Genomic DNA, 25,984 nt, shown 5'->3' on the forward strand with positions numbered 1-25,984 from the left:
AAATTACACATTCAGGTCTAGCAGGAGAAGAAGACAAGGACGGAAATAATTACATACTAAAGAGCTTCATTATTTACGCTCTTCAGCAGAATAATATTAGGACTTCTAAACTGTGTAGGATTAGAATGGCAAACATAGAGCACTGATGAACACACACGAACAGCACCTGCTGCTAGCCAACGACCGGAGACAACGGCAGTCGCTACGCAGCGGACCGCGCGCAACAATGGAAGTACTGTTGGAGGCAGTGTTTTCTATGTCGTCCGTTCCGGGCCTATATCACGCCACCGATCCAGTGCCTAGGAGTATAACTGGACCACCCTGTTCCTGGCGATATAAATATGGTAACCTGGCCCTCCAGGTTGGGGCAGTCTCCAATCTGAGACAATACAATAAGGTTATAAGTCCTTCGGGACTCGAACCCAACAATGACTGCGCTGGAAAAGGCCATCAAAAATTGTAAACGACAGACCCGTTCTCTCGTCAGTGAGGTTGTTACGTAAGGACTATGACCGCAAGGGTTCAGTTCAAAAGACATTCTGGTCGATAAGGTTATACAATAAGGTTAGAAGTTCTGCGGGACTCGAACCCAACAATGACTGCGCTGGCAAAGGCCATCAAAAATTGTAAACGACAGACCCGTTCTCTCGTCAGTGAGGTTGTTACGTAAGGACTATGACCGCAAGGGTTCAGTTCAAAAGACATTCTGGTCGAGACCCTCGAGGGGCTTGGCACCAAGACTAACTGATCGGCGGTAAACAGCCAGTCATAAAGTAAATGTGACTCTGAATCTGAGTTCATTTAGTGCAGTGCAGTGCAGTGCAGTGGAGCGAGTCGGTTGGTGAGTGAGAGGACGGCTGCGGTTCAGTCGCTGTGATCTGTTGCTGTAGGAGCTGGTAGCTGAGACACGGGGATAATTTGGGAACCAAGAGTAAGAAGAACATGGTTTGGAAGCCGTTACCAGGCAACGACGGATAAAGACACAGAAGACTGAAAAAGAATTTGGCGTGCTATAGCATACTGTAGTGTGTGAATTAGCGATAGCGCTGTAGTTACGATCTGTAAGGGTTCAATAAATCCAATCACCAATTCAAACACCGTCTATAGTCACTATATCATGTGACGATATAATTCACAATTTTACAACACTTTTTAAACTTAACTGAACTTGGACGTACGTTAAGTAATGTAGTAACTTAAACATAATGATTTCTATTAAATATAAATCAGCTAATGATGAAAAAAGATTCGGAAAAATATATTAGTTTAAATTAAGTTCTTATTTTTATGCACTTGTATGACATTAATATAAGTTGTGTTCGGAGGCTTTTTATTACACAATTAACACCAAAATAAAGAGGATTGAATAAATTAAGGACATTTTAAACCCAGAATTAAAAGTAGAATTTGAGGTTCTCACAGCCGTGGTTATGAAGAATTCTATCTTCTGGCGTATAACGTCGCACATTAGTTTGAAAACCCATCGAAGTTTCGGAGGAACATGTCGCATCCATCTTCATGGTCGAAGAATAAAGAAGAAGGAAACAGTGTGAAAGCTGGTGGCAAACAGAGCACAGCTTGCCACTTGCTTTCACGTTAGTTTCTTGCTTGGCTCATTCTTCCACCCTGAAGATGGAAGCGACATGTTCTTCCGAAACGTAGGTTGGCTTTCAACAGACTACATGGCTTTACGTTCCAGACGATAATATTATTCGGTATGAGAACTTCAGGGCCATTAAAGCAGAGAAATAATACCACCTAACAAACAATGAACTTTTCGAGGAATGCAAACACAAGAAAGTTAATTAGTTTTATTTCGAGCCTTTAACATGATGTGCATGAAATGAATGTATGTATATATAGAACTGGCCTTGTCTGTCTGTTTACCCTCACGTTTTCATTCGAGAGCCACTGGACGGATTTTCATTTAGTATGACGTTTGTGTACTTTATGGAAACTGTGGAGTAACTGAAATTCTCATCTAAATTGTGCATGCTTAATGACGACTTTACATAAATGCGTTTCCCTGCCCATCTGAATAAATATTAAGGAAAGAACAATGTACAGATAACATAGAAAAGTATATATTACACACTTTATGACCAACTTTCTTCTTCCGTACGTCTTCCTGTCTTTAAGATAATTAAGGAAGACAAATTTTATGAGTAGGCTTTCGAAGGCTTTTCATGGGATTAAGAGTAAATAAAGGCGATGTAATGAGTACATTTTGAAACTTTCATATTCAAAAATTAATAATCGACCTCGACAACACAATCGCGGTTAAGGAAAACTAAACAAGAGAAAGACTTTACTGACTTAAGACTGAGTTTAAAAAACAGATATCTTTTGTTCCTTTAACGTAGTGCTCTACTGTAGTAGAGTTTTGAAACATACGTCAAAGAAATTAATTTAAGACAATTTAACAACCTTTGTGAATTCAGCTGTAAGTTTCATAATTTCATATGCAAGCTTTCTTACAAATAACTTTCACTGCTTTCTCCCGTTCTTTCTTACGTAAATACGTAGAGGACGACGTTCTACGCAGTCTCCCACGAATAATACACACAATATTTTCCTTTATAGAGTATACTATACTTCATATATACAAATCAGAATACTAATCAATATTCACAGAATAGACACGATGTACTGAAGGGAAAGACTACAAACTTGCATGTCTTATATCCGTGAAATATATTAGAGTTTGACCTTTCGTTGTTGTAGTAACCTGAAACTGCTTAATTAAAATAAAACGTAGATACCGAGTTTTAGACAAACCTCCTTAGTAGCGTCTATCTTTACTTCATGATTTTCCCTGCACTCTGGTGTCGAGACAGCAACATATACTGAGTTTTCTCTATGTTTACTTCCAGACCAACCTCCTTACTAGCGTCAGTTAAAGTCTGTGTGTTTTTCTCTTTGGTATGTATATCATCACCCAGTAGATTACATCAGAATAGACCAGCGGCTGATGTGTCCCATTTAATTTGAGTTTCGCCTTGTTTTCCTTGGCTTTCCTAATGATATAGTTTAAATCAGTGGCGATAAGGGATGTTCTTGCTTTAGACCATTCTGGATAGGAAAATTATCAGACAAATGTTTACCTATACGGATTACACTCTGGCGTATAGACCCGTTGCTAAGCAGTAAATGTGTAAACATCGTCAATTCCTAGACAACGCCCGCAACACACTCGCGGCCAACAGTATACGAACAGCGTTTTCTATGTCCGCGGACGCACCGTTGCTATGCAACGTGCGCGCTATGATCTCACACAATAGTAGTGGGTAGCTTTCACGTGACATGTGTTTAGTGTGATGCGTTGTCTGTCCCGTGCCTATTTGGTTGTGTATCTTCCCATCAGGAGATGTCCAAATAAATTTATGAAAATTACGACGTGGAAACATCGTACTCTTGACAGTAAGATTTTTGGATGTGGCAAAGTTTACTACTCTAACTACATTATCATTACTAAGTTCGTGTAAACTCTCGTTCCCAATCGTTGGTTTAAAAACGACTTCCTTACCTACTTTAGCACTGAAATCTCCTAACAAAATTTACATGTGGTGCTTAGGGATTTTATTAAGTACATGTTCTTCGTAGATCCGCTCCTTCATACCATCAGTTTTATCTTATGTTGCGGCATGATCATTCAGAACGATGATATCATACCAGCGACCTCCTAGTATTGTGTATGATAACCTATCACTAACAAACTCTACCCTCTTAACTGCCGATATGATAATATTATGTATGAAAAAACCTGTGCCTAATTCATGATTTTCATTCCTCTTTCCATAGAAGAATGTATAGTCTCCTGTTTGTGCGATGCCACCTCCATCCCATCTGAGCTCCTGTACTCCCGCTAAATCTAACGTATATTTTGAGATTTCTTCCGCCACTGCCCTATACATACACGTACTTCTGATGTTCCAGGTGCCAAATCTCATATCCATTTTCTTTCGCTTAGGTTGTTTACCCAGAGGATCCGTCTAGGTATGAGGCTTCTTGTAATCTTTCATAACAAGCTTATTTTTAAGGTAAAGAATTTGTTAGCCCCACGCCCAACTCTCAAGCTGAAGCGTCACCCCTTGTCGGCTGTCCGAGACTGCTTATTCAATATATTTGCAGCTACACTACATATCTGGAGGCCGTCTCCTCCATCCGCAACCTGAGGACGCGCCATGCCGTTGCGGCACGCGATCCACCTAACATGGGATTCCAATTAATTATTCACTAATTATTATGCAAACTCTGTGCTATAAAATCTGAACAGTTCAACGTGTCGTTATATCAGACAAAACGGTGAGAGAAAGATTTTTTGTGCACAAATAATCATTACGCTAAGAACACAATTAGGAGAGCTGAGGTACAGTTTCACGCTTACTTACCCGACACTAGATGGTGCTGAGGTCAACTTTATCCCCGGAAAATGATCCCTCACTGGAGTCGAACCCAGAGCCAGTCAGAGCAGTACCCGTTATGGAGAAGAACTTCAATTCCTCAATTAGCAGCCTCGTCAGTACATCGACCTGAAAAAGGTAAAGTTGTCCCTGTGCTTAGGTAATAAAAGACCATGGCATGAAGGTGTATGGGGGAGTGGACGTATAGATCCACGTTTTTTGGCTTGGGCACTAGTTGTAGATAAGTGGATAGCTTTACACCCTGGCCAATTTAGCTTGAGGGGAAAATGCCCCCGGTACCCATTGGGTAGGAGGCTGGGTGGACCCCAGAGCCGGTCTGGACGACGTGGAGAAAATTCTTTACCTTACCGGGACCCGAACTCCGAACCCTCGGTTGTCCAGCCCGTAGCGAGTCGCTATACCGACTGCGCTATCCCGTCTCCTTATATCGACTTATCTATCGCGAAATATGTAAATTATACAGTGGCTCAGATACCGTAAATGGAAGAAATATGATATATACATGAAAGGAAATGATGAAAGAAAGAATAAAAAATAAAGATTAAATTCATAAGGAAAGGATACACGTAGCAATACTAGGGCTCGGTTTCATCGACTGAAAGGAATAGAACTTCAATGACTACTTCTACGCCATATCCGTTCAATTGTTTTGTGCTATATACGTGAATTTCATGAAAAATACTTTACTAACTATGATATAATCATTTTCATATATCGTTTAAGGATCTGTCCAAACTCTTTTATTTTGTATAAAATCAAAGTGACACTAAATTTATTGCAGAGGAAACTCATTTTCCAGGACTTAAACGTAGAAATGATATCGAAACTGCCCAAGGGTATAGGGTACGTGAGGTCCAAAAATGGTTGTTGTAAAGTTTATAATATTTTGGGATCAGGAATTGCATATAGACCTCATAATCCTTCGGTTCTCTCAGTATTTGGATAAGACTGCCTTACAGGTATTTTAATTTAAAGAAAATGTAGGGATACCTGATATAGAGGATTGCGAAAATAAGAGATCCCCGGCTAATGTACGAAGCGGTGAAAATAAGATTTGTTCTCGAATTCTTTATACCCGTCTCATATGCTATGCAACTTGAAATATGAGCACTAGACTTCATCTCGCAATTGGAACTCTATCCCCTGCGTCACTTTATAAAACGTGTCCTGTAACATTATTACCAAAAACACTCCATTTATAATTTTCATTTAATGCATCCTGTTGCATTATAATATAGAATTTCTTTATTAAAACTGTCACAACACAACTATATTAAGGTCAGTGCATAGTTTGGCCCTGCTACATGTTTCGCCTATTAAAAGCCATCATCAGGCAAATACATGGCTAACATATATACACCACTGAACTGCAGTACTAATAAAATTGGATACAATAATATTAATTATATCAAAATACTTGGCGTAAAAATATAATAAATTAACATAAATTATATGAAACAAAAGTTATAGTATAAAACAAGAATAAAAATTATTCGAGTAATGCTTTACATCATCGAGTCAGTCGTTGGTTTTTGTGATTTTGTTGTATTCCACGGACAAATTTGAGTATTCTATATTTTGTGTATATATAATAAACTGTTTTGGAGGCTCGTGATGTAGATGTAGTAATATTAATGTTAATTATTTAATCGGTGTCTCATCTTACAAAGTATTGTCTGTTCTGTAGGGAATGTAAACAACGACTCAACGAGTCAACATTAATGTTACTATATCTACATCACGAGCCTCCAAAACAGTTTATTATATATGCACAAAATATAGAATACTCAAAAGCTTATAAAATCACCAGAACTGCTTTTTTTTCCTTGCTCAATCCTGGTTGCATTATTAAAGTAAGGCAGTCAATGAACTCAATTTTTTTTTTTTTTTAGGAATTTGGTCTTAGCCCTCCTTCTAAGAGCCTCGGTATGAACTAGTGATAAGCTACCAGTGTACAGTTCGGATTTTATATCGAAATTTAAGTTCATTTGTATTGTTGGCATTTGACCGGCAGTCAGATAAGTATTTGTCCATTTATAGACACCGAACCTCGCAGGGAACCTGAAAGTAACAATTAACTTTAAAGGAATGCATATATTTTTCAAGGAAATATTATTGTTTTGTGCATAATGATAATAGGTTTGTTTGTTTGCAGCCGGAACCCGGCCGTTGGGTTACAACTTGCATGTGAAACCCAACAATACACTCGAAAGCTGTGAAATCCTTCAATACTACAAACATATCGATAATAAGGTAAGTGAATTTCTTCATAAATTTCGCAAGATAAAGTAACACCGAAATTAATCTCCTGCTGATAAAAATTTGTTTCAAATTCAGTGTCTATTAATGTATTTGCTAAATTATAAAAATAATCATAATTTTGTGTATATTTATTACGTGTATTGTCATGTGTTGCTGTCTTCAGTAGACAAAACACGTTACAATGTTTATATTACGAACCACTTCAGAGTTAAATATTCAACAGACTTTCTGTCTGAAATATCTTTGAGAATGAAAACAGAGTTCTGCTAACTGAACGAGATGCAGGATGTGGCAATTTCTGTTCTCATGATATGCTGAAGACAGGATGCAGTAGCATTCTAATGATGACATGGTAATTACTCGTACGTTACCACTTGATGATTCGGTATCATTAGATATAGCTGTATATTGATCACACAAAAGCAACCGAGTGGCTTAGAAGACAGAATATTGTTTCATGGGCCATTCATGAGGCAGGAAAATTAATTTTGTAAACGGATAAAGAGCATCTATGACTTAAGGAAGGAAACCTACAATCTCTCCGATAAGTAATGATCCCTGGTCCAGCCTACGTGAGAAGTAGCAAGCTCCAACATGGCCGCACCATAGCTCAAACGGTCAGTCGCTGGCTTCCCACCGCGGCGGCCCGGGTTCGGTCAAGTGGGAGTTGTGGTGGACAAAGTGGCGCTGGGGCAGGTTTTTCTCCGAGTACTTCGGTTCCCCTGCCAATCTTCATTCCACCAACTGCTCCATAATAACCCTCACCTATCATCTGGGGCTGGTACAATAGACCAGAAGTGGCCGCAGTACAAGGGACTTAGTCCCACCCCACTAGCAATAAAAAAAAAAAGCTCCGTCATAAGCAGAAAAATGTAGCGCTGTTGTCAAATCTTTGGGTCTCTGACGACTGTTGCGGTGAAATTACAGCAAGGAAATTTGTGGTAAAACAGAATTGACAAATGAAATGTACATTTTGAAATGCACCTGACTAACATTTGAATGTCGGCCAATGCTGTTTCGAGGCGGATAGAGCTCATCGCTGATATGAAGGGTAATAAAATCTGTAGCATTCATGGACACTCTTATCCAGGATGGGAAAATGGGCTGGGTCTGTAGATAAGTGGCCACAAGGAATACTTACAAAATTTTTGTGGGGAGACTATTTGGAAATATTTACATGGTATATCGGAAAGAAGGAAAATTAATACGGATTTTAAGATATTAGCTTACGAGGTGGGGTTATTGCTGGAACTGACCCAGGATCCACAATAAATGCTGATAGTACCGCTACTGACCCTTCGAGTTGTTCTATTGTGTTAATAGCAGCAGAACCCTAACTTCAACATCACAGCTAGCTACACCCCCAGACACTACCCTCTACTGTCTATATCATATCTCCTTCCTTGTCTTGCAAATAGTCACCATAAATAGTCCCTACACGTCTTTATATTCCTAGAATTCACTGCCTGAATCTCTGGTGATCTGTGCACGTCAACAAGTTCTCCAGTATGTCAATTCTAGTCTATGCACCTCATCTATCTATCTATCTATCTATCTATCTATCTATCTATCTATCTATCTATCACTCTTGCACCAAAATGGTGCATAGGGCATCCGTGAAATACTTCGTTTCACTTCAGTTTCTTAATCTAAGACAGTCGGCAGGAATCCTTGGACGGAAGATCAGCCCAACGCAAGATCGTTACCTACACACAGAACAACATAAGCACAGAATAAATGCATACAGACATCCATGCCTTGAGTGGGATTCGAACCCACGATCTCAGCGTTCAAGAGGGTGAAGACATTTCATGCCTCAGACCGCGCGGTCACTGTAATCGGCAAGTAAGAAATAAACATTTAACAATTGTTTATATTAACACATAAATAAACCCTTTCGCTTTTACTTTAAAGGAAATAAATTACGTTCAACTGAGAAAAATATAATTTAGAAATATGAAAGAACTAGCTTTCAATTCGGGGGCTCGTGTTGAATGAATCTTATCTCTGCTTATGAGAGGATTAACCTGAAAAATGCTCCTTCTACGATCCCTTTCTTTTGATGTCTATTCTTATCCTTCAAAGTCAGAATTTTTGTTTCAAAACAAGTATTTACGAAGAGAAGCCACCGAATAATTCCGACCATGTACAATTTTCTAAAAGAACAACCTCGTGTAATAAGACAAAGGGTAAATATTATTATATTACGCTTGCAGAAGCGGCAATATTCAATGAACGGAGGGCTGTTCACTTCTATTATCATTCTGGACAATGTTATATTTGGCAAGGCACGTAATAAAATTGTACCGACTAATTCTAACTACAACATCTGGCTGCTTGATTAAAGTCGGTTAATCCTGAATTCATTCCTCCTTGACAACTTAATTAGATTCCGTGTATTGAATTACGTAACCCCTGAAATCGAAATGAAAGAGGAGCTTCCAATTCTGACATCTCCTTGGCTGGTGTTGATTTTCATCTTGGTTCTGTACTCTGCGTGGATATGGGGACTGTTACCAACATTTCGGAGGTAAGTTCTGCCGGGATATTGAGGGGGAGGGGTAGGGTTTCATGCCTGGTCGGGCTAATAGGATCAGTTGGAAGGAAAATATTGACGGTAACTTCATTTGAAAGGGCTCTTTTGATAACATGTTCCTGTTCACAATCCCCATCGGCCCAAAAAGAGGTACCCTTCCCTGTAAGTCTGTTGGAAACTGAAGATGGAGGCGGGATGTACATCCGAAACGTCTACAACACTAGCCACGACAAAACGGTACAAAGATCTGAAAACAGAATAAATATAAAATTCTAAAATCATTAAGTCCGATATTCCATTTAATCTCCAAGTTATAGACAAGCGTATTTCAGTAGCATGTATTTCTCCAGGCTTAAAATGCATGTCCTATTCTCCCACTACGAGCAGCTTCTCGCTTCAGCATAACAAGGTAGGATCAGTGACTTTAAGGAAAGCACAGCATTCAAATCAAGAAAAGAAAAGCGATTTAATTTTTTTGCCTGTGACAGATTCGCCGTTATATTTCTAGGAATTATTGGAATAATAAGCCAAGAAGTACAACAAATTGAACATTATAATCGAATTATATGTGTGCCCTCATATACTTCAGTCTCTTAGTGGCCATACTCAGAGACATGACAATAAAAGGAAATTAGCTTCCATTTGTTTTTAATTTTAAAATATGTTCCCAGTTTATAAGTTATAAAATATTTATACATGAAATAAATTCTGGAAAGTTGTTAGGCCGTGCCATAGCTCGGGCGGTTAGTCGCTGGCTTCCCACCGCGGGAGCTCGGGTTCGAGCTGAGGTGAGGCCATGTTGGATTTAGGGTGGACAAAGTGGCGATGGTACAGGTTTTCTCCGAGTACTTCGGTTTCCCCTGCCAGTTTCATTCCACCGTCTGCTGCACATTCATCACCATATATCATCTGCGACCGGTACAACAGGTCAGTAGTGGCCGCAGTACCAAGTGGACTCTGTCTCACCCCACTAAGAATTAAAAAAAATTGTTACAGCAAAAGTACAGTTCCTTGTATAGAGCACACAAATATCACAGCACGTTGCATCTTCTGGTTTATGCGTAATGTTGGACTCCTTATATCATGGCTGTTAAGAACTTATGATTGCTCTTTTGGTAGTGCATTTTTCTTTTCGCTTAGTGGGAGGTGGAGTCCAACTGGGTCCACTCGGCACGGCGGCCACTGATTGGCCTATTGTAGCCTTCCCCGGGTGATTAATGATGATGCGGAATTTGGTGGAATGAAGATTGGCAGGGGAAACCGAAGTACTCGGAGAAAACCCGCCCCAGCGCCACTCTGCCCATCACAAATCCGGGATCGAACCCGGGCAGCCGCGGTGGAAAGCCAGCGACTAACCGCTTGAGATATGGTGCGGCCTTTTTGTTGTGTATAGTATCATTGTGTATTGGAGTCATGTAAGGCTTCACATGTCATTAAATCTGTTAGTACAATGGATGGCTTGTTATTCTAATAATTAAGAAATGAAAATTTACTCATATGAAGAAACAGAGATTGGGGACGAAAATTCGAATAACATTAAAAAAAATCAGCTGCAATATTTGTAGATCGCTTTACATCTGTGGCTACCGTACATACTGGCAGGACTCTTAGAGTAAATTGAGTGTTATCTGTTACTTCGGCGGTAGAAAACAGAATAATTATTATCCGTTAATGCATTATTACATCTTATTATTCCATTATCGATCACTAAAGCGTGAAACAGCCGGCACTAAGCAGCACGTTAATACCAATCACAGTGACCTCGCGGTCCAAGGCATGAACCGTCTTCGCCCGGTCAAACACTGGGATCGTGGGTTCGAATCCCACTCAGGGCATAGATGTCTCTTTGCGTTTATTCCGTGTTTATGTTGTTTTGTGTGTAGGTAGTGGTCTTGCGACGGACTGATCCTCGGTCCAAGTAGTCCTGCCGACTGTGTATAGATTAAGAAACTGAAATCGGCCAAGGTCCAGAGGGGCTGTAGGCCATAGATAGACATATTAACAGTGGGCTTTAAAGGGTTAAACTATTTGAGAGAACTAGTCCAATATCAATGTAAATATAATGAACTTCATGAAATAAATCTAGACATTCAAAATGAAGTAACAATATTTAATTATTGGCCCATTAAATCTTATGGACTATGCAAATTAATAAAATCCAAGGGGAACATCGCGTACTTTTAAGCACAAAAATGTAATATACGTAACCGATAGATTTAATATACAATGCACTGTGCTGTTGCAGAATGCCACGAATATTTCTATCCCGAAATACGAATATGTGGATGTTCGGGACTTCTTCAAGGTCACCCCTGGATGCACTTACAAAATTATTGTGGAGTCTAACCCTCACGACGGCAAGAGAAACGCATCATTGATGTATACAGTTCCAGGTAAGGTCAATACTAGAATAACCACTTATGTACTGTAAAGGATTTGATCGACGTAACAACTCTGTAAACACGGCCCAACACGCAACAATAGATGAAGCGGTGTTTTCTGTGGACCTAACAGACGCGCCAATATACTGGCTGGATAGCGATCACGTGATATATACAGGGTGATTCAAAAAGATGGACACAATTTCAATTGGCTATATTTCCTGAATTATATCCTGCATTTGAATTCTGTAAATTACACTTGATTATACATACATGGAAGTTTATAGATGTTCAATGTGCCCCCCCGTCCTCCGGCTGCACGGATAACATCTAGACGGTAGCTGAATTCATCCTACACTCGATGACAAATATCTTGCGTCACTGAGTTCACCGCAGCTGTGATACAGTTTCTTAGGTCATTCAAATTTGTGGGAAGAGGTGGTACACGCCACACAGTTGTTTGCGATAGTCCAAGTTCTCTACTAGCACTACGGGTTGACTTCATTGGGCTGCGCTCAAAGTTCACTCGAATGCACTCCACGTTCTCCTCCGATACACGCGATCGGCCCGGGACGCAGTGATGGAGGGCACTAGCGGTAGTACTAGAAACTTTGTAACATCCTCTTTCAAATGTACTTTACAGAATTCAAATGCAACATACAGTTCAGGAAATATAGTCAATTGAAATTGTGTCCATCTTTCTGAATCACTCTCTACTTACTGTAGGTCCATACCCGTTCCGCGGCTATATAAGGAGAGCCGTGAGCTGTACGTTCAGAACGAATTGGAACTAGGGGTACAGAAGAGTACAGGAAGTCGGTTCTCGGTAGGAGACAGCGACAGGAAGTTTGTACTACAGAAAGAATTAGAAGTCGGCCTGTGAAGACTTAACATGTGATTAGAAGACTTTGTGCTTGCTGTAGGACAGTGATATCTGGAGTGAGACTTTTATAGTTCCTGTGTTATAAATCCGTTGACAGGAAACGGACACTAGAGACTAGTGGAAATACAAGATTAGTGTTGAGTGACTAAATTGTGTAAATCAGTAATATTGTAATAATCATTTTTAGTTAAGACCTGTAGGTGGTTAATAAATACAATCACCAATCCGAAACCCGTCTTTAGTCACTAGGAAAAACGCCGTCTTCTGGGATGTGGCGCCGTGTAGATCTTGCGTGAACGGACGTTCCGGAGGAACGTATCGCCTACATGTTCAGAGCAGAAAAATCCGCGCGCGAGGAACCAGCGTGAGCAGTGTCTGCAGCCACCTGCTTACGCTGGTACCTCGCTCGCTGATTTTTCTACCCTGAAGATGGAGGCGATATGTCAGTTCATACAAGATCTATATGGCGCCACATCCCAAAAGATAGCATTTTTCATTGTCAGATGGGTGAACATGTGGTCAGAGACGGGTTCGAGGTTTAGTGAATGGTTCATTAATTACGCTGCTGGCTTTGTCGGTTGGTTGACTGACTGGCTGGCTAACTGATTGTCTGGATATTATGTCGGCTAGACCACTGGCTGGCTGTTTCATTGCGTTGCTGTTGAATAAATGCATGGTCGATTGGTTGGATAGCGTTCCCGCTTTGCTTCCTGGTTGTACAGACCGCACGTGGCAGATTAGTGAGAAAATGAATTCGTGGAAACTAGTGAAATGATCAAATGCAGAAAAAAGTGACGATTTCAAGAGACACACTCCTGAGGTATGAACACAACTGAAAAGTGGAACAAGATTACGTAGATTTGAGGCTTTCACGGCGGTGACCATGAAGAAAACAGTCTTCTGGGATTTGGCACCGTGTATACGTGGTGTTAACAGACGGTTCGGTGGAACGTATCGCCTCCATCTTCAGGGTAGAAGGAAAAATATAAGAAATCCGGTAAAAGCTTTTGCCGGTTCTCACGGTCTCTTCGCTTGCGGATTTCTTATATTTTTCCTTCTACCCTGAAGATGGAGTCGATACGTTCCTCCGAAACGTCGGTTAACACCACATATACACGGTGTCAAATCCCAGAAGACTGTTTTCTTCAAGATTACGTAGGATTTTAGATTGTCACAGAGGTGATTAAAGTTTCATATCCTGGGTTATAATGTTTTGTAGTCCGTTGGAACCCAACTGAAATTTCGGAGGTATATGTAGCCTGCATCTTCATGGCCGAAGAATAAGACAAACATGAAACAAGAATGAAGCAAGTATCAAGCAGCTCTGCTTTCATCAAAATACACGGCGTTATATTCCAGAAGATAGAATTCTTCAACAATAATTACGATAGAATAATTTTAATTTTTAAAAATTCGAAATAAGGATATTTCAGAAGAAATTGCTGAAAGGAAAACGTGGACCTAAACCGCATGAATAGGATCTCCATTGCTTTCACTTTCTAGTGGGTTATTTTACAACTCAAACGATATTTACATCACACAGCGTCGAATGTTAGAATGAGGTGTGAATGATGAATAGGAATGCATTTGGAAGTAGCCTGTAATGCGTAGTCGAAATATGATTCCGTCGTTTTCCTGGAGAGACTGAGGAAAACTCCAGTGTCTCGGCCGAGATTGGTACCAAGAATCTCCCGATTAAACATCTAGAACATTATCAAAAGACAACCTGTTCAGTAGTCGGTCACGGTAGCCGAGCGGTCTAAGGCATGCACTGTCTTCGCTCGCTCGGAAGCCGGGATCGTGGGTTCGAATCCCACTCAGGTCATTGATGTTTAGTTTGTGTGTGCGTTTTTCTGTGTTTGTGTATAGGTAGAGGCCTTGCGACGAGCTGATCACCCGCCCAAGGAGTCCTGCCGAATGTGTAAGGTCTAGAAAAACCGGAGTGAACGGAGAAGTTCATGGAGGTAGGCCTAGGCCCACTGGGGCTGTAGTGCCAAGGAAAGAAAACCATGCTCAGTATATTGTGTACTCTTCTAAGTCACATGATTAACATCACAAATTTAAGTAGGAAGAAGCGGGATGTCCCTTTTCGTCGCCTCCTACGACTCGCAGGACTGAGGTGGAGGTATTCACACGGGATTTAAAGACTGAATCTATTCTATATAATATATACAAATTCAGTTCGTACCGCATAGGAAACACATTACATCTCCAATACAAAGATCAATCGGTTAACGCTGTTCGAGAAAACAAAAATAAAAAATACTTGCAAAGACATTGCACTTTCTCATATACGATTCATCTTGTCTGTATTACTTTGGAAACGGAGAACATTGTTGTTTGTTAGCACATTGTTAGTCACTGGATAAACAATTCGCGACAAGTACGCGTTGTTGAATATCTATTGTTGTTTAATTATTTCACTTGAGCCCGGGGGATCCAAATCTTCTACTCTATCGAAATAAACATTTAAAAAATTATCTTAAATACGATAAAATTATATGCAACCGGTAGCGCCGATTTCGAGAAACTGACATTTCACGTTTGGGACAACAATGTTCATACATTTACTTTTATGAAGATACCGCCTATACAATTTTATTTGGGGATATGAGCTACATAAATTACTGATTTGTTTATATCCAAGAGGACTGAAATATATAAATTTATCAAAACATTTTTATATTTTTTTTCATGAATACAGGAGTGCCACTTTCTCATATACACCGTGTATGTCAGAAATTTGAGAGTGGCTAGTGTCATATATAGTGTCTACAGAAAAATAGTAGAGAAAATTCTTGTTTTCGTCTAAAATCTTTAAATTCTTCCAAATGTTCGTCTCGGGCTGAGAAATTCTTCTTCGCACACGCCTAATTAAAACGCATCTTAAGGAAGTGGATTGCGAGGAATTGAGCTGGATTATAATTCTCATGATAAGATCAAATTGTGGGCTTCTTTTGAGAAGTTAATCGAATTTCTGGTTCCATAAAGAACGAAGTTTCTCTCTATAGGATATTCCGTATTTGTAAATCCAATCCTCCTACGTTACAGATGTCATTTAATGGGGCCTGAGGTTATGGATGGTACTTGTGATATTGATAAATGGACGATGGATAGAATTTTGGTTGAATGGCAATGCATATCTGATCTAGTGGTTATCAACGATGGGTGAAGTGCGTTCGAACATGACTCAGCGGGCTGGAATTATTGAGCCCACCCCAGTGACCCCTGTAGTCCATTAAACTAACAAGTATTGAACGCAATCGCCTCTAGCGGAATGTATTTTGTCGTTTCCTAGTACCAGACATTTCATGTGCAGTTTATAACATAAAATCCTAAAAGACACATCACGTGTCAAACTACATACGCTGATCAGCTACAGATATGAAATATATTTCATAAGGTAGGGATATTTTCCATGTTTCATGAATTCGCAATGAATTCTCGAAAAAAAATACCTACGAGCTTCTCCTCATCTTTCTGCATGCATGAAATAACTACAGAACCGCTTAATACATTTTAAATAAATGTGATATGGGATTGATTTGAATTTCTCTCAGCCGTGACTTCTGGGATGTGAAGTCGTGTACTCCAGCGGAAGTCCACAGATTCTACTAAGGAAGAAGTTGCCTCCAAATCCTTAGGGTTGAAGATCTCTTGCGTCGCTCTTCAGACCTGAAGATGGAAGCAAAATATTCCTTCGAAAACGGTAAACATCTGCCGGATTACACGGCGTTACATCCCAGAAGATAACACACTTGAAAGAACTGGGTTTACTAAAAAAATCCGTGGCTTTAGTCAGCAAGCTAACTATACCGACCGAGCGACACACTACTTCTCAGAAAATCTGGTAGCGCCGGGAATCGAACCCGGCCCTTCTGGATCTGTAGCCAGGAACTCTGGCCATTAGACAACAAGGGGCCGTCTGGGTTTACTAATATTTGTCAACTAATTTAAATTTAGAAGAATGCCGTCTTCTGGGATGTGGCGCCGTGTATATGTTGTGTAAACCGACGTCTCGGAGGAACGTATCGGCTTCATCTTCAGGGTATAAAAATCCGCGAGCGAGGGGGTCAATGCTTTCCTGGTAACACTCCCTCACACTTCCATTCTCTTCCTGTTCTTATATAGTTGGATGTTGTCGACTGGCGACTCAGTCTGCAGCCACCTGCTCGGGCTGGTTTCTTGCTGGCGGATTTTTATACCTGAAGATGGAGGCGATACGTTTCTCCAAAACGTCGGTCTATACAATATCTACATGGCGCCACGTGACAGAAGACGGCATTCTTCTTACAATTTCAATTTTGATTGAAGTCGGACAGAAATAACGGGAAGTTTACATTACGAACTACTGCTCGCCTTTTTGGAAGTTATACATTATGTGGATAAACATATACAGAGTGACAGTTCAAAACGTTTTGTATGTCCTCTGTATAAATTTATATAAGCTTTCAAAGTTGTAAAGCTCTTTTTGAAACACCCTGTATATTGGTGCATTTCGAAAAGTAACGCTTAATGTCATTAGATAATGTGTTGAAAAGTTTATCGCTTAACGGGCTATCAGCGATATATCGGCGACAGCTACATCTCTCTGTTGGAGATGCTTCTGTTCTATGGACCAGATAAACCAGACACTTTGTAGGATAGCGTACCGTCAGACAAAACTATTTATCTACGCTAGGCAAATGTATCAGACCACAGAAGGGTTTTTATCAAAGAAGGAGCCAGAGTTTTCAAACGTTTTATTCGCTAAGAGTTCCGTGCATTCAACAATTTGATTTTATAAAATGTAATACTGAAAAAAAAAATACAAAATATAAATTCCAAGAAGTTATCCCAATCAAGCATTTTCTATGAAAATGATGATAACTGACGACATAGAGACTACTGTTAGCAGATCTGCCTACCTACCTGCGTGCAGCGCTCTATCGGCTTACTGTTTTGCCATAATCCCAGGCAGTATTGTCACAATCGTATTATATTATTAACCTATTTCCCTAATTAAAAAAATTAAGCTTATGAGATCACCATGATGTCTGTGTGTCTGTGAATCCCCCTTCTCAAATTGTGAATGCCTGAACCAATCTATACGAAACCTGGCACGTATATCATGACGCCCGAGCCCATCTAGCGGCATGTTCCATAAATCACTCCCCTCAATCTGTGAGTCTGCATGTGCATCTCCCATACCGTTGTTAGGCAACGGCTCGGTAAAAATATAGTGGCAACGAATAAACATATAAAAATAGAAGAGCTGTTCGGCGCGTCGTTTTCTGTGGGGCCCGTGTCTTATCAAAGGAGAGTAGGCGATTAGTTTCTTCCCTGAACTTCTTGTATAATTCTTCCATAACTGATATATTATGTAGTCTTCATAACGTGAACGAGGACGACACATATACTGAGAGTCAATATGGCGCCCGTATTTTCGTCAACATGTTTTAGCTCAAGAACCGCTGGTTTGATTTCGATGAGGTCTGAAACATAGGGTATGGCCATTTGATGTCATTCCAAATGTATAGTTTACAATTTCCTATAATTAGTAACATGAACGCAGCGGGCGCGGTAACCCATGAGGTGGCAGCGACACTCACGCCACTACCAAAATTGCCGTAATTACGGTAACAAGAGCAACAATGGTAAAAATGGGAAGCCTATTAAACATTAGGTTCATTATTAATATGAATCGCGGTAACGATAATGATGTAATAATAATTATAATCAATATTAATTTATTGTCTTTTTTAAATGTGCACTGTAGTCTAGAGGTCAGACTTCCTGGCTACAGATTCAGAGGTCCGGGTTCGATTCCCGGTGCTACCAGATTTTCTGAGTAGTGGGTCTGGAACGTGGCCCACTCAGCCTCGTGATAATAACTGAGGAGCGATTTCAAGGAAATAGCGGCTCTGGTCTAGAAAACCGAAATTAACGACTTTGGGGATCCGTTGCGCTGACCACGTGACACCCTCTATCCGCTAAAGTTGGCACTAACTTCGCCGACAAGCGGCGGTGGTTCGGTCGGTATAGTTCGCTCGGGGACTACAGACCACGGAGTTTGTTTTTTGTTTTTGCATACACTCGGATGCGAATTCAGAAAACCAAGTCTCACAGATCACATGCAGAAACAATGTGATACGCTTTCCAACCTTCATAATTTAATCATCCCAACAATCAAGCTGTGAAAGGTGCTTACGTAAGTACGTCATAAAGAAATGTGGGGGAATCATAGCATTAACCCAAAACTTTTTGACCATGGAACTAGGGGTAGTTTGTCAGCTTCACGCCTCGACCGCTTTACGGCAGAAAAAGAAACCTGTCATCGGCTAGAAGACCGGGTGGAAAGTGGAGCTGTTCTGGATGTGCTGAAGACAAAGAACCCTTAAGTGCCGGGAATCAAAACCCGGTCTAGTCCTCAGTTTCGTCACTGACTCACTCAGGGTACCAACTTAACAACATAATGAGGCCTGTTGTTTGGAGTGAAGCTAATAATCTCGTTCGCAGAAATTATTTACTACTAAAGCGACTCTCGCCCTTTCTGTGTCCCTTGCTGAATCACTCAGTCCCTGAGGACCGTGAGATGTTTTCATTACTTCCGGCAACATAAGATTTTCCTCTCTCACAGACTCAAGGAAGCGTCAGAAATTGTGATTGATCAGGAAGGCATGTTCTTCAAATAAAACTTTTTAAGATTTTTATTCCCCAGTGACTCTGAAATTCGTTTACTGCAGAAAGAAATCCATTGTTAACAGAGTTAACAAACAGCAGAATTATCCACCAATCCTTTCAAACCAAAAATATTAGGAAAGAGATAATATACCATATGCGAAGAGGGCGTTAGAGGCAAAGAATTTTTTTTTCCCAAAAAGAACCGCGAACGCTGCCTGCTTCATGCTCGTTTCTTGCTTCGCTTACTTTTCTACGTTCAAGATGGGGATGATATTTTCCACAGAAAGGGCAACTGACTTTCACCGGATTACAAAAAGTTTAGTACCAGAAAGAGAGAACTCGTAACTTTTGAAATTTCGAAAATTTTGGGAGTGTTGGGAAAACCGTTGTCAATTGTTTAGTAATTTTCGCATGTGTTGAAAAAACATATTTTCCTACGGAATATATAAGTCAGGAAACGTGAGCATAGAGTAAAATTCCTTATTTAATTATTTCTAAAATAACAAGACTCACAAAAATATATATTCTAAATAAAACACCTGCTTTATTTCTTTCTACAAATTTCACTTCCAGCACTTATTGCACCGATGGATGTTTTACTAATTATGATGCAAATGAACGTAGAAACGCATGTATATCTTCATACAAAATGACCGTTACGTTAGCCAGGTTATAACCCAAATTAGAAAGCACTAACAACGTACAATGAACTACAAGGTAACAATTTCAAGAAAATGCATTGGGCGGTTTTCGAGTCGTATCATGAGTTAGGACGGACAGAAGGAAGGACGAAGCCATTTGGGTTGGAGCTCCGCAGGATTTCGAAAGCGCTGAACAGAATAAAATTGGTTACTTCTGCGAATTCGAGGTTCTAGCACGCAGATCGCAGTCTGTGGAGACAGCAGCACGTTATTAAGTCGAGAATGTACGTATGTTTATACAGGAGGCAGATCAAATGGCTGAAAAGCATAGCGCAGCTGCTCAATTCACGGGAACTCGAGGGCATGAGCCAGACTTCCTGGTTCATTCAGAGCCTGTACACGCGTTGTCAGCGAAAAGATAAAATCAGCTTCTCTGACGGCAGACAGGAACCCCAGAGTGAATAACTAAAGAAACTGCATTCCGCTCACAGTGTGTTTATGGGCTTCGCATATTTCTCAAAACAAACAGCGATTGTTTCTGTAAACAGCATTAGACGATTAGTTTTTATAATAGTGACACAATTAGGCAGGAACTTAATTTTTTGAATATCACTCACCAGAGTTCCATGTAGCAAGTCTTTACACAGTTACTAAATTCTATTTTCAACAGAGAACTGAAACCAAAATTGCTATGCTGGACATGTCACTGAAAACACTGTCCACAGTGTTTAGTCTATACCTCGGTTTTAATCCTCTTTTTGGTTTACTACTACTACTACTACTACTACTACTACTACTACTACTACTACTACTACTACCACCACCACCAATACTACTACAACCACTACTGCTGCTACTGCTACCGCCACAACCGCCAACACTACTACCACAACCACTAGTACCACTGCTACTACCACTACTACCACCACCACCAATACCTATAACACGACTACCACCACAATCGCCAACACTGCCAACATGACCTCCATCACTACAAGTACTGCTACTACTAACACCGCCAACACTAGTACCACCTCTACTACCACGACTAACAGTACCACTACTACCACAACAACCAACACCGCCAATACTAATAACACTACTACCGCAGCCACTATCAATACTAGTACCACTACCACAACCACAACCACTACCACCACAGCTACCAACACTAGTACCACCACCACAGCTACCACAACCACAACTACTACTACTACTACCACCACAACCACTACTACTACTACCACCACCACAACCACTACTACTACTACCACCACCACAACCACTACTACACCTGTTTTTCCCTCCCGTCCCTGTCCCTTCATCTTAATTTTCTTAACCTTCGCTCGCGCCATTACCCACTCTCCTTCAGCTCCACCTTTCTCTTGATGTGACCTGCAAAACTGTGCCTTTACAGCGAGAGCGCCAGCATTTTCTCCAGTGGGGTGGGGGGATCCGAAAAGTCTTTGACTTTGCTTTTGACATTGACTTTAACACCAACAGTTCAGTTCAGTTCAGTTCAGCAGACGTAAGTTGGAGGAGTCGAGGATTCGTCAGGAAGACGTCGTACAAGGCAGTTCAGCAGTTGATGTGTTAACCTTGAGAGTGTTACAGTAGTTTGTGTCTCACAGATACAGCGATCTTGAAAATGTAATAACGAACTGTAGTCACGACGTGTGAAATTATCCAAATCGGGAACACATTATTTACTTCTGAGATAAAACGCCGCGTAGTCTGTTGAAAGTCAACCGACTTTTCTGTGGGACATATTTCCTCTTCTTTTCAGGGTCAAATAAACAGAGCAAGACACCAGCTTGCCACCTGATTTCACGCTGTTACTTTTTCGGCTTATTCGACCCTGAAGATGGAGGCGACATCTTCCTGCGAAACGTCTGTTGATTTTAAACTGACTACATGGTGCTATATCTTAGAAGATAAAGGTTACGAAACTGAAGAAGAGGTCAGGGCCAAACAAAGGGTTGTAAAGCCATTGATGGATGGATGAATGAATGAATGAATTAATTAATTAATTAAGGCTTCATAGTCACTGAAAGGGCCCATCATTTTAAAAACTAAGAATCTAAAGTATCATCTTCTGGAATGTAACGCCGTGTGATCAGTTGAAATGTCGTTGTATCCCAGAAGATAGAACTCTTCATAGACACAGCTGTGACAACTTCAAATTCTACCTAATTAATATAATTCTTAAACAGAACGAGAGTATGTGGACTGGATTAATTTGTCAAAGGACAAGCACTAATGACGGGACACTGTGATTATGAAAATGAACATTCAGTTTACATAAAGTGAGCGGGGAATCTCTTTTGAGTGGCTGAGAGTCTGTTACTTCCTCAACAAGAACTTGGCTCCATGTTGTTGGTTAATTGGTTAGCTGCAACCACTTTTGATCTCTTCCAATCGTACCACGTAAAGTATTCTGCTGTTCTTCTATCCAATTTTCCTCTACCCACGCTAAAATGTAAAGTAATATTGAAAGTAAAGCAGTCTGACTGCCGGCTACTATCGACCTGCAACTGCAGCGGACTCGAGCCTCATACAAACGTAGAATTCAGTGAGCTGTCATGACGTGATTTCAATATGATTCTGCGCAAAGTTTGAAGAATTCAGTTTAAATTCTTCTATCGACGTTCCTTCTGAATCCATTCGAATGGAAGTCAGTCATGCGTGATTGTTGAGGGTTTCAACACTAGCATTTTGTAAATCATACTCAGCATAGAATAAAGAAACAAATAAAGGTTTTAATATGTATGTAGTATCTGAGGTTCTTACAGCGGTGTTTATGAAGGGTTCTATCTTCTGGGATGTAAGTTCGTGTAGGTCCGTCTAAACTCAACCGACGTTTCAGAAGAATATGCACACATTCATATTCAGGGTTGAGGAATAAGCCAAGCAGAAGAATCAGTATGAAGCAGATAACAAGATTACTGCTAGTTTCATGCTGGTTTCACTCTTAGCTTTATCTTCAACTACGAATAAGGAGGCGTAATATTCCTCTGAAACACCGGTGGATTCTCAAGGGACTACAAAGGACTGTATCTCGTAAGACACAAGACTTTACCCTAATTTTGAGCAGTAGAGTCCTTCTTAAGAAACTAATCGCTCAAGAAGATTGCAATCCTCTAGGGTGTTAGGCCGTGTCGTCTGGTAGAAGTTCACAGCCGTTCCGAAAGAAAGTACTGTCTATATTTTCGGGGTCCGAAAGTAAGACAAGCAAGCGACTTGCAAGGGTCTTGCAGCAAAGTTATAAGTGTATTAAGTTCCTTTGAAATGTATGCAAGCTTCAATCGCAGGGCGAGACGTCACATCAAAAAAAGAAAAGACAGCAATTTTCTAAATGACTGCCGTGAAGACGTCAATTCCTGTATAATATCAGAAATTCATGGACTTTCGATGATGTGATGTATATATTTGGACTCTATCCGTTGTCAGAGATCAATAAATCGCTGTACTTCGGGACAGCGCAGTCGGTATAGCGATTGACTATGGACCAGATAACCAAGGGGTAGGAGTTCGAGTCCAGGTAGGGTCAGGAACTTTCTCTTCTCCACGTCATCCAGACAAACTCTGGGGTCGACCAAGCTTCCTAGCCAATGGGTACCGGTGTCTCTTCCCCCGGGGGTAAAGCAGCAGGGGCGTGAAGCTGGCCACTCACCTGCAACTAGTGTCGAGGTAAAGAAAATTTGGATATATTCATCCACTCCCCCATATGCCTCCATGGCGTTGTGCTTAAGTAGTAAAGCACAGGGACAAATTTACCTTTATATTTCGTAAATAAGTTCTACTTCCACCTACAGGCGAAGGAGATGCAAAACAACATCTAGTCTAATTAACTGCTCCAGCTTTGCTATATCTGACGTCTTCTACATTTCGGTGTATCTTAATTACGCAGATTCGCATAGTACGGATTCAAGCAGGGTTAAGTCCGGAGATCTTGGCNTAATTACGCAGATTCGCATTCTTGGTTTCGTAAACTTTATTTTTTCGGGTAAGACCCCATAGTACGGATTCAAGCAGGGTTAAGTCCGGAGATCTTGGCGGCCAAGGTGCTGAGCCAATCCATTCAGTACTCAGACTCCCGTATCTCTTATTCGAGTAGGCCCTAACTTGAATTAAAACGTAGATAGCCTCCGTCATTCTGAGCCTTTATCATGAGCCTTTTGTATAGAGGCACGCCCGCTTTCGTGTTCACGGTCAAAGAGTAAGGAGACCAAGCAACGAGCAATAATTGAGCAGGAGACAGAGCTCTGCTTCCTGCTTGAACGTTGTTGGTTGCGGGATCATTTTCGACCTTGGAGATGGAGTCAGTACGTTCCTCCGAAACTTCTGTGAAGTTCTACTGCATTACTATACCAGATGATAGCATTCTCAGCTATTTTCATATATTCTTTAATATTTGTCTTACATTTGGATCCACACAAAGGCATAAATTTTGTAGCACGTATAAGCTGTTCCTAAGCAACGGCCGCGAAACAAACAGAAAGACGTCCGTTGCTAAGCGTCAGATTCTTAATAAACCAGAATAGACGATCGTTGAACAACTCGGTAAACACTTCCTCTGCGCAATGTATACGTGCTCAAAACTATAAGTATTGTTGAGAAGCAGGGTCTTCTATGAGGTCCGTGCCGACATGCTATAAGGGAGATTGTGAATTGTCAAGTTTTCAATTAACAGTCGGGCTTCTTGAGGGTAAAATAATAATCCAAACAAAAAGCCAGCGTGAAGCTGGTGTCAAGCAGAGCTACTTCAAGCTAGTTTCATGCTTGGCTTTTTCTTCGACACTGAACATGGACTATACGGCATTGTGTTCCAAAAGATAACTCTTCAAACACTGGTCTGCGTTGGGCTACACGTTTGTCTGTGTAGACGCCATGCTCTGGAGCTGATAGGCAGCCTGTATACAGCACCTGCTGAGCACAAGGTATTGACTGATTTGAAGGAAAGCTGACGATGACGAACTGATGCTATAAATAACTCCTTATAGGAACACAAACGCCGCTAAACTCCCTTCCAACTTACAACATTTCATCAGAAATTGAACACTATTTCCAAGAATTAAGCCGCTGTTAGCAAGCCAATTGAATTATCGGATGATGTACATGAAGCGACACCCATCCAAAAGATGTCTCTAGCCAAAATAAAGCCATGGTATAAATAAAAGACGTTGCATAATTAAATTTTTCATGCCAGTAAATATTAAAATTATGGCCTTCTGCAATATGATGCCATGTAGCTTAGTAGATAGGTATTGTGTCTACCAAATTACACGGCGTCATAACCTAGAAGGCTGTAATATTAGGTGGGAGAGTCAGTAAATAGGTCAAAAATTGATATATAACGTAGAACTCTTGATATTCAAGACTGAAGAAAATATTTATTTCTCGACGTATCCTCCATCAACATTGATACAAATGTCCCATCAATTTACCAGTGAGTTGAAACCCTCAGCGTAGAAGTCTTTTGACCTTTGTGTCAGCCACGTACGGGCCTCCGTTTCAACCCCTTCGTCATCAGCGAAAATTTGCTACCAACGCTGAACCACTTTACGCGACAAACACTTCCCACCGTAAACAGGAAACATTTCTTTATGAGTATCCTTTGCACTGAGTCCTTTTGCCCATAGAAACACAAAGTATGCTACTCTTCTGCAGCATATACCTCAAGCACGGTCGCCATTTTGACTACTGAAACCAGCCTCTGAATTTATGAATGCGCGTCTATCTCATGAAGCTGGACTGTGATGCTACCTAGTGATATAAACAGGAAACTTATTATATCTATTAATGTTCTTTTACTTACATTTGTAACATATTTACTTACTCTCCCTCGTAACTGTCATTCTTGCTTCGCATTCCTGGAGATCGGTTGCCTGATATTCTTGATATTCATCTGTATTTTCCGAACAATTATTTTTCCGTATGAGAAAAAATCGCCTTTGTCAAGACCTAACCCATCTTTATTATTATCATCCGGACGTCATATGCGATCATTTACAATTTCTGAGTCTGATTCGGGAGGTCCAGAGTTCAAATCTAGGAAATCGTCCACCCTGACTGATATTGTCAGTGACTTTCCGGAGTGTATCCAGGCAAATTCCGGTATGATATCTCAAATTAGGTCACGATCACTTCTCTGTACACCTTTTAGAATGTATTATTCACCAAATAAAAAAAAA

General features: G+C 40.5%; 1 protein-coding gene and 1 long non-coding RNA gene across 2 annotated transcripts in view; one reads left to right on the forward strand and one right to left on the reverse strand.

The window, feature by feature from the left end:
* LOC117282185 overlaps nucleotides 1-25,984 on the reverse strand; it is a 245,528-nt gene that overhangs the window by 201,430 nt on the left and 18,114 nt on the right. The window contains exon 3 of the long non-coding RNA XR_004512836.1: nucleotides 4,392-4,532. This is a non-coding gene — a long non-coding RNA (uncharacterized LOC117282185). The remainder of the gene's footprint in view (nucleotides 1-4,391; nucleotides 4,533-25,984) is intronic.
* The window catches only part of LOC111862492 (angiopoietin-1 receptor), a 259,584-nt gene that overhangs the window by 198,098 nt on the left and 35,502 nt on the right, over nucleotides 1-25,984 (forward strand). The window contains exons 5-6 of the mRNA XM_033750790.1: nucleotides 6,580-6,677; nucleotides 11,468-11,615. Of these exons, the coding sequence (XP_033606681.1) occupies nucleotides 6,580-6,677; nucleotides 11,468-11,615 (246 nt within the window). The remainder of the gene's footprint in view (nucleotides 1-6,579; nucleotides 6,678-11,467; nucleotides 11,616-25,984) is intronic.

Source organism: Cryptotermes secundus, unplaced genomic scaffold (genome assembly GCF_002891405.2).
Source record: "Cryptotermes secundus unplaced genomic scaffold, Csec_1.0 scaffold882, whole genome shotgun sequence".
Lineage (NCBI taxonomy): Eukaryota > Metazoa > Arthropoda > Insecta > Blattodea > Kalotermitidae > Cryptotermes > Cryptotermes secundus.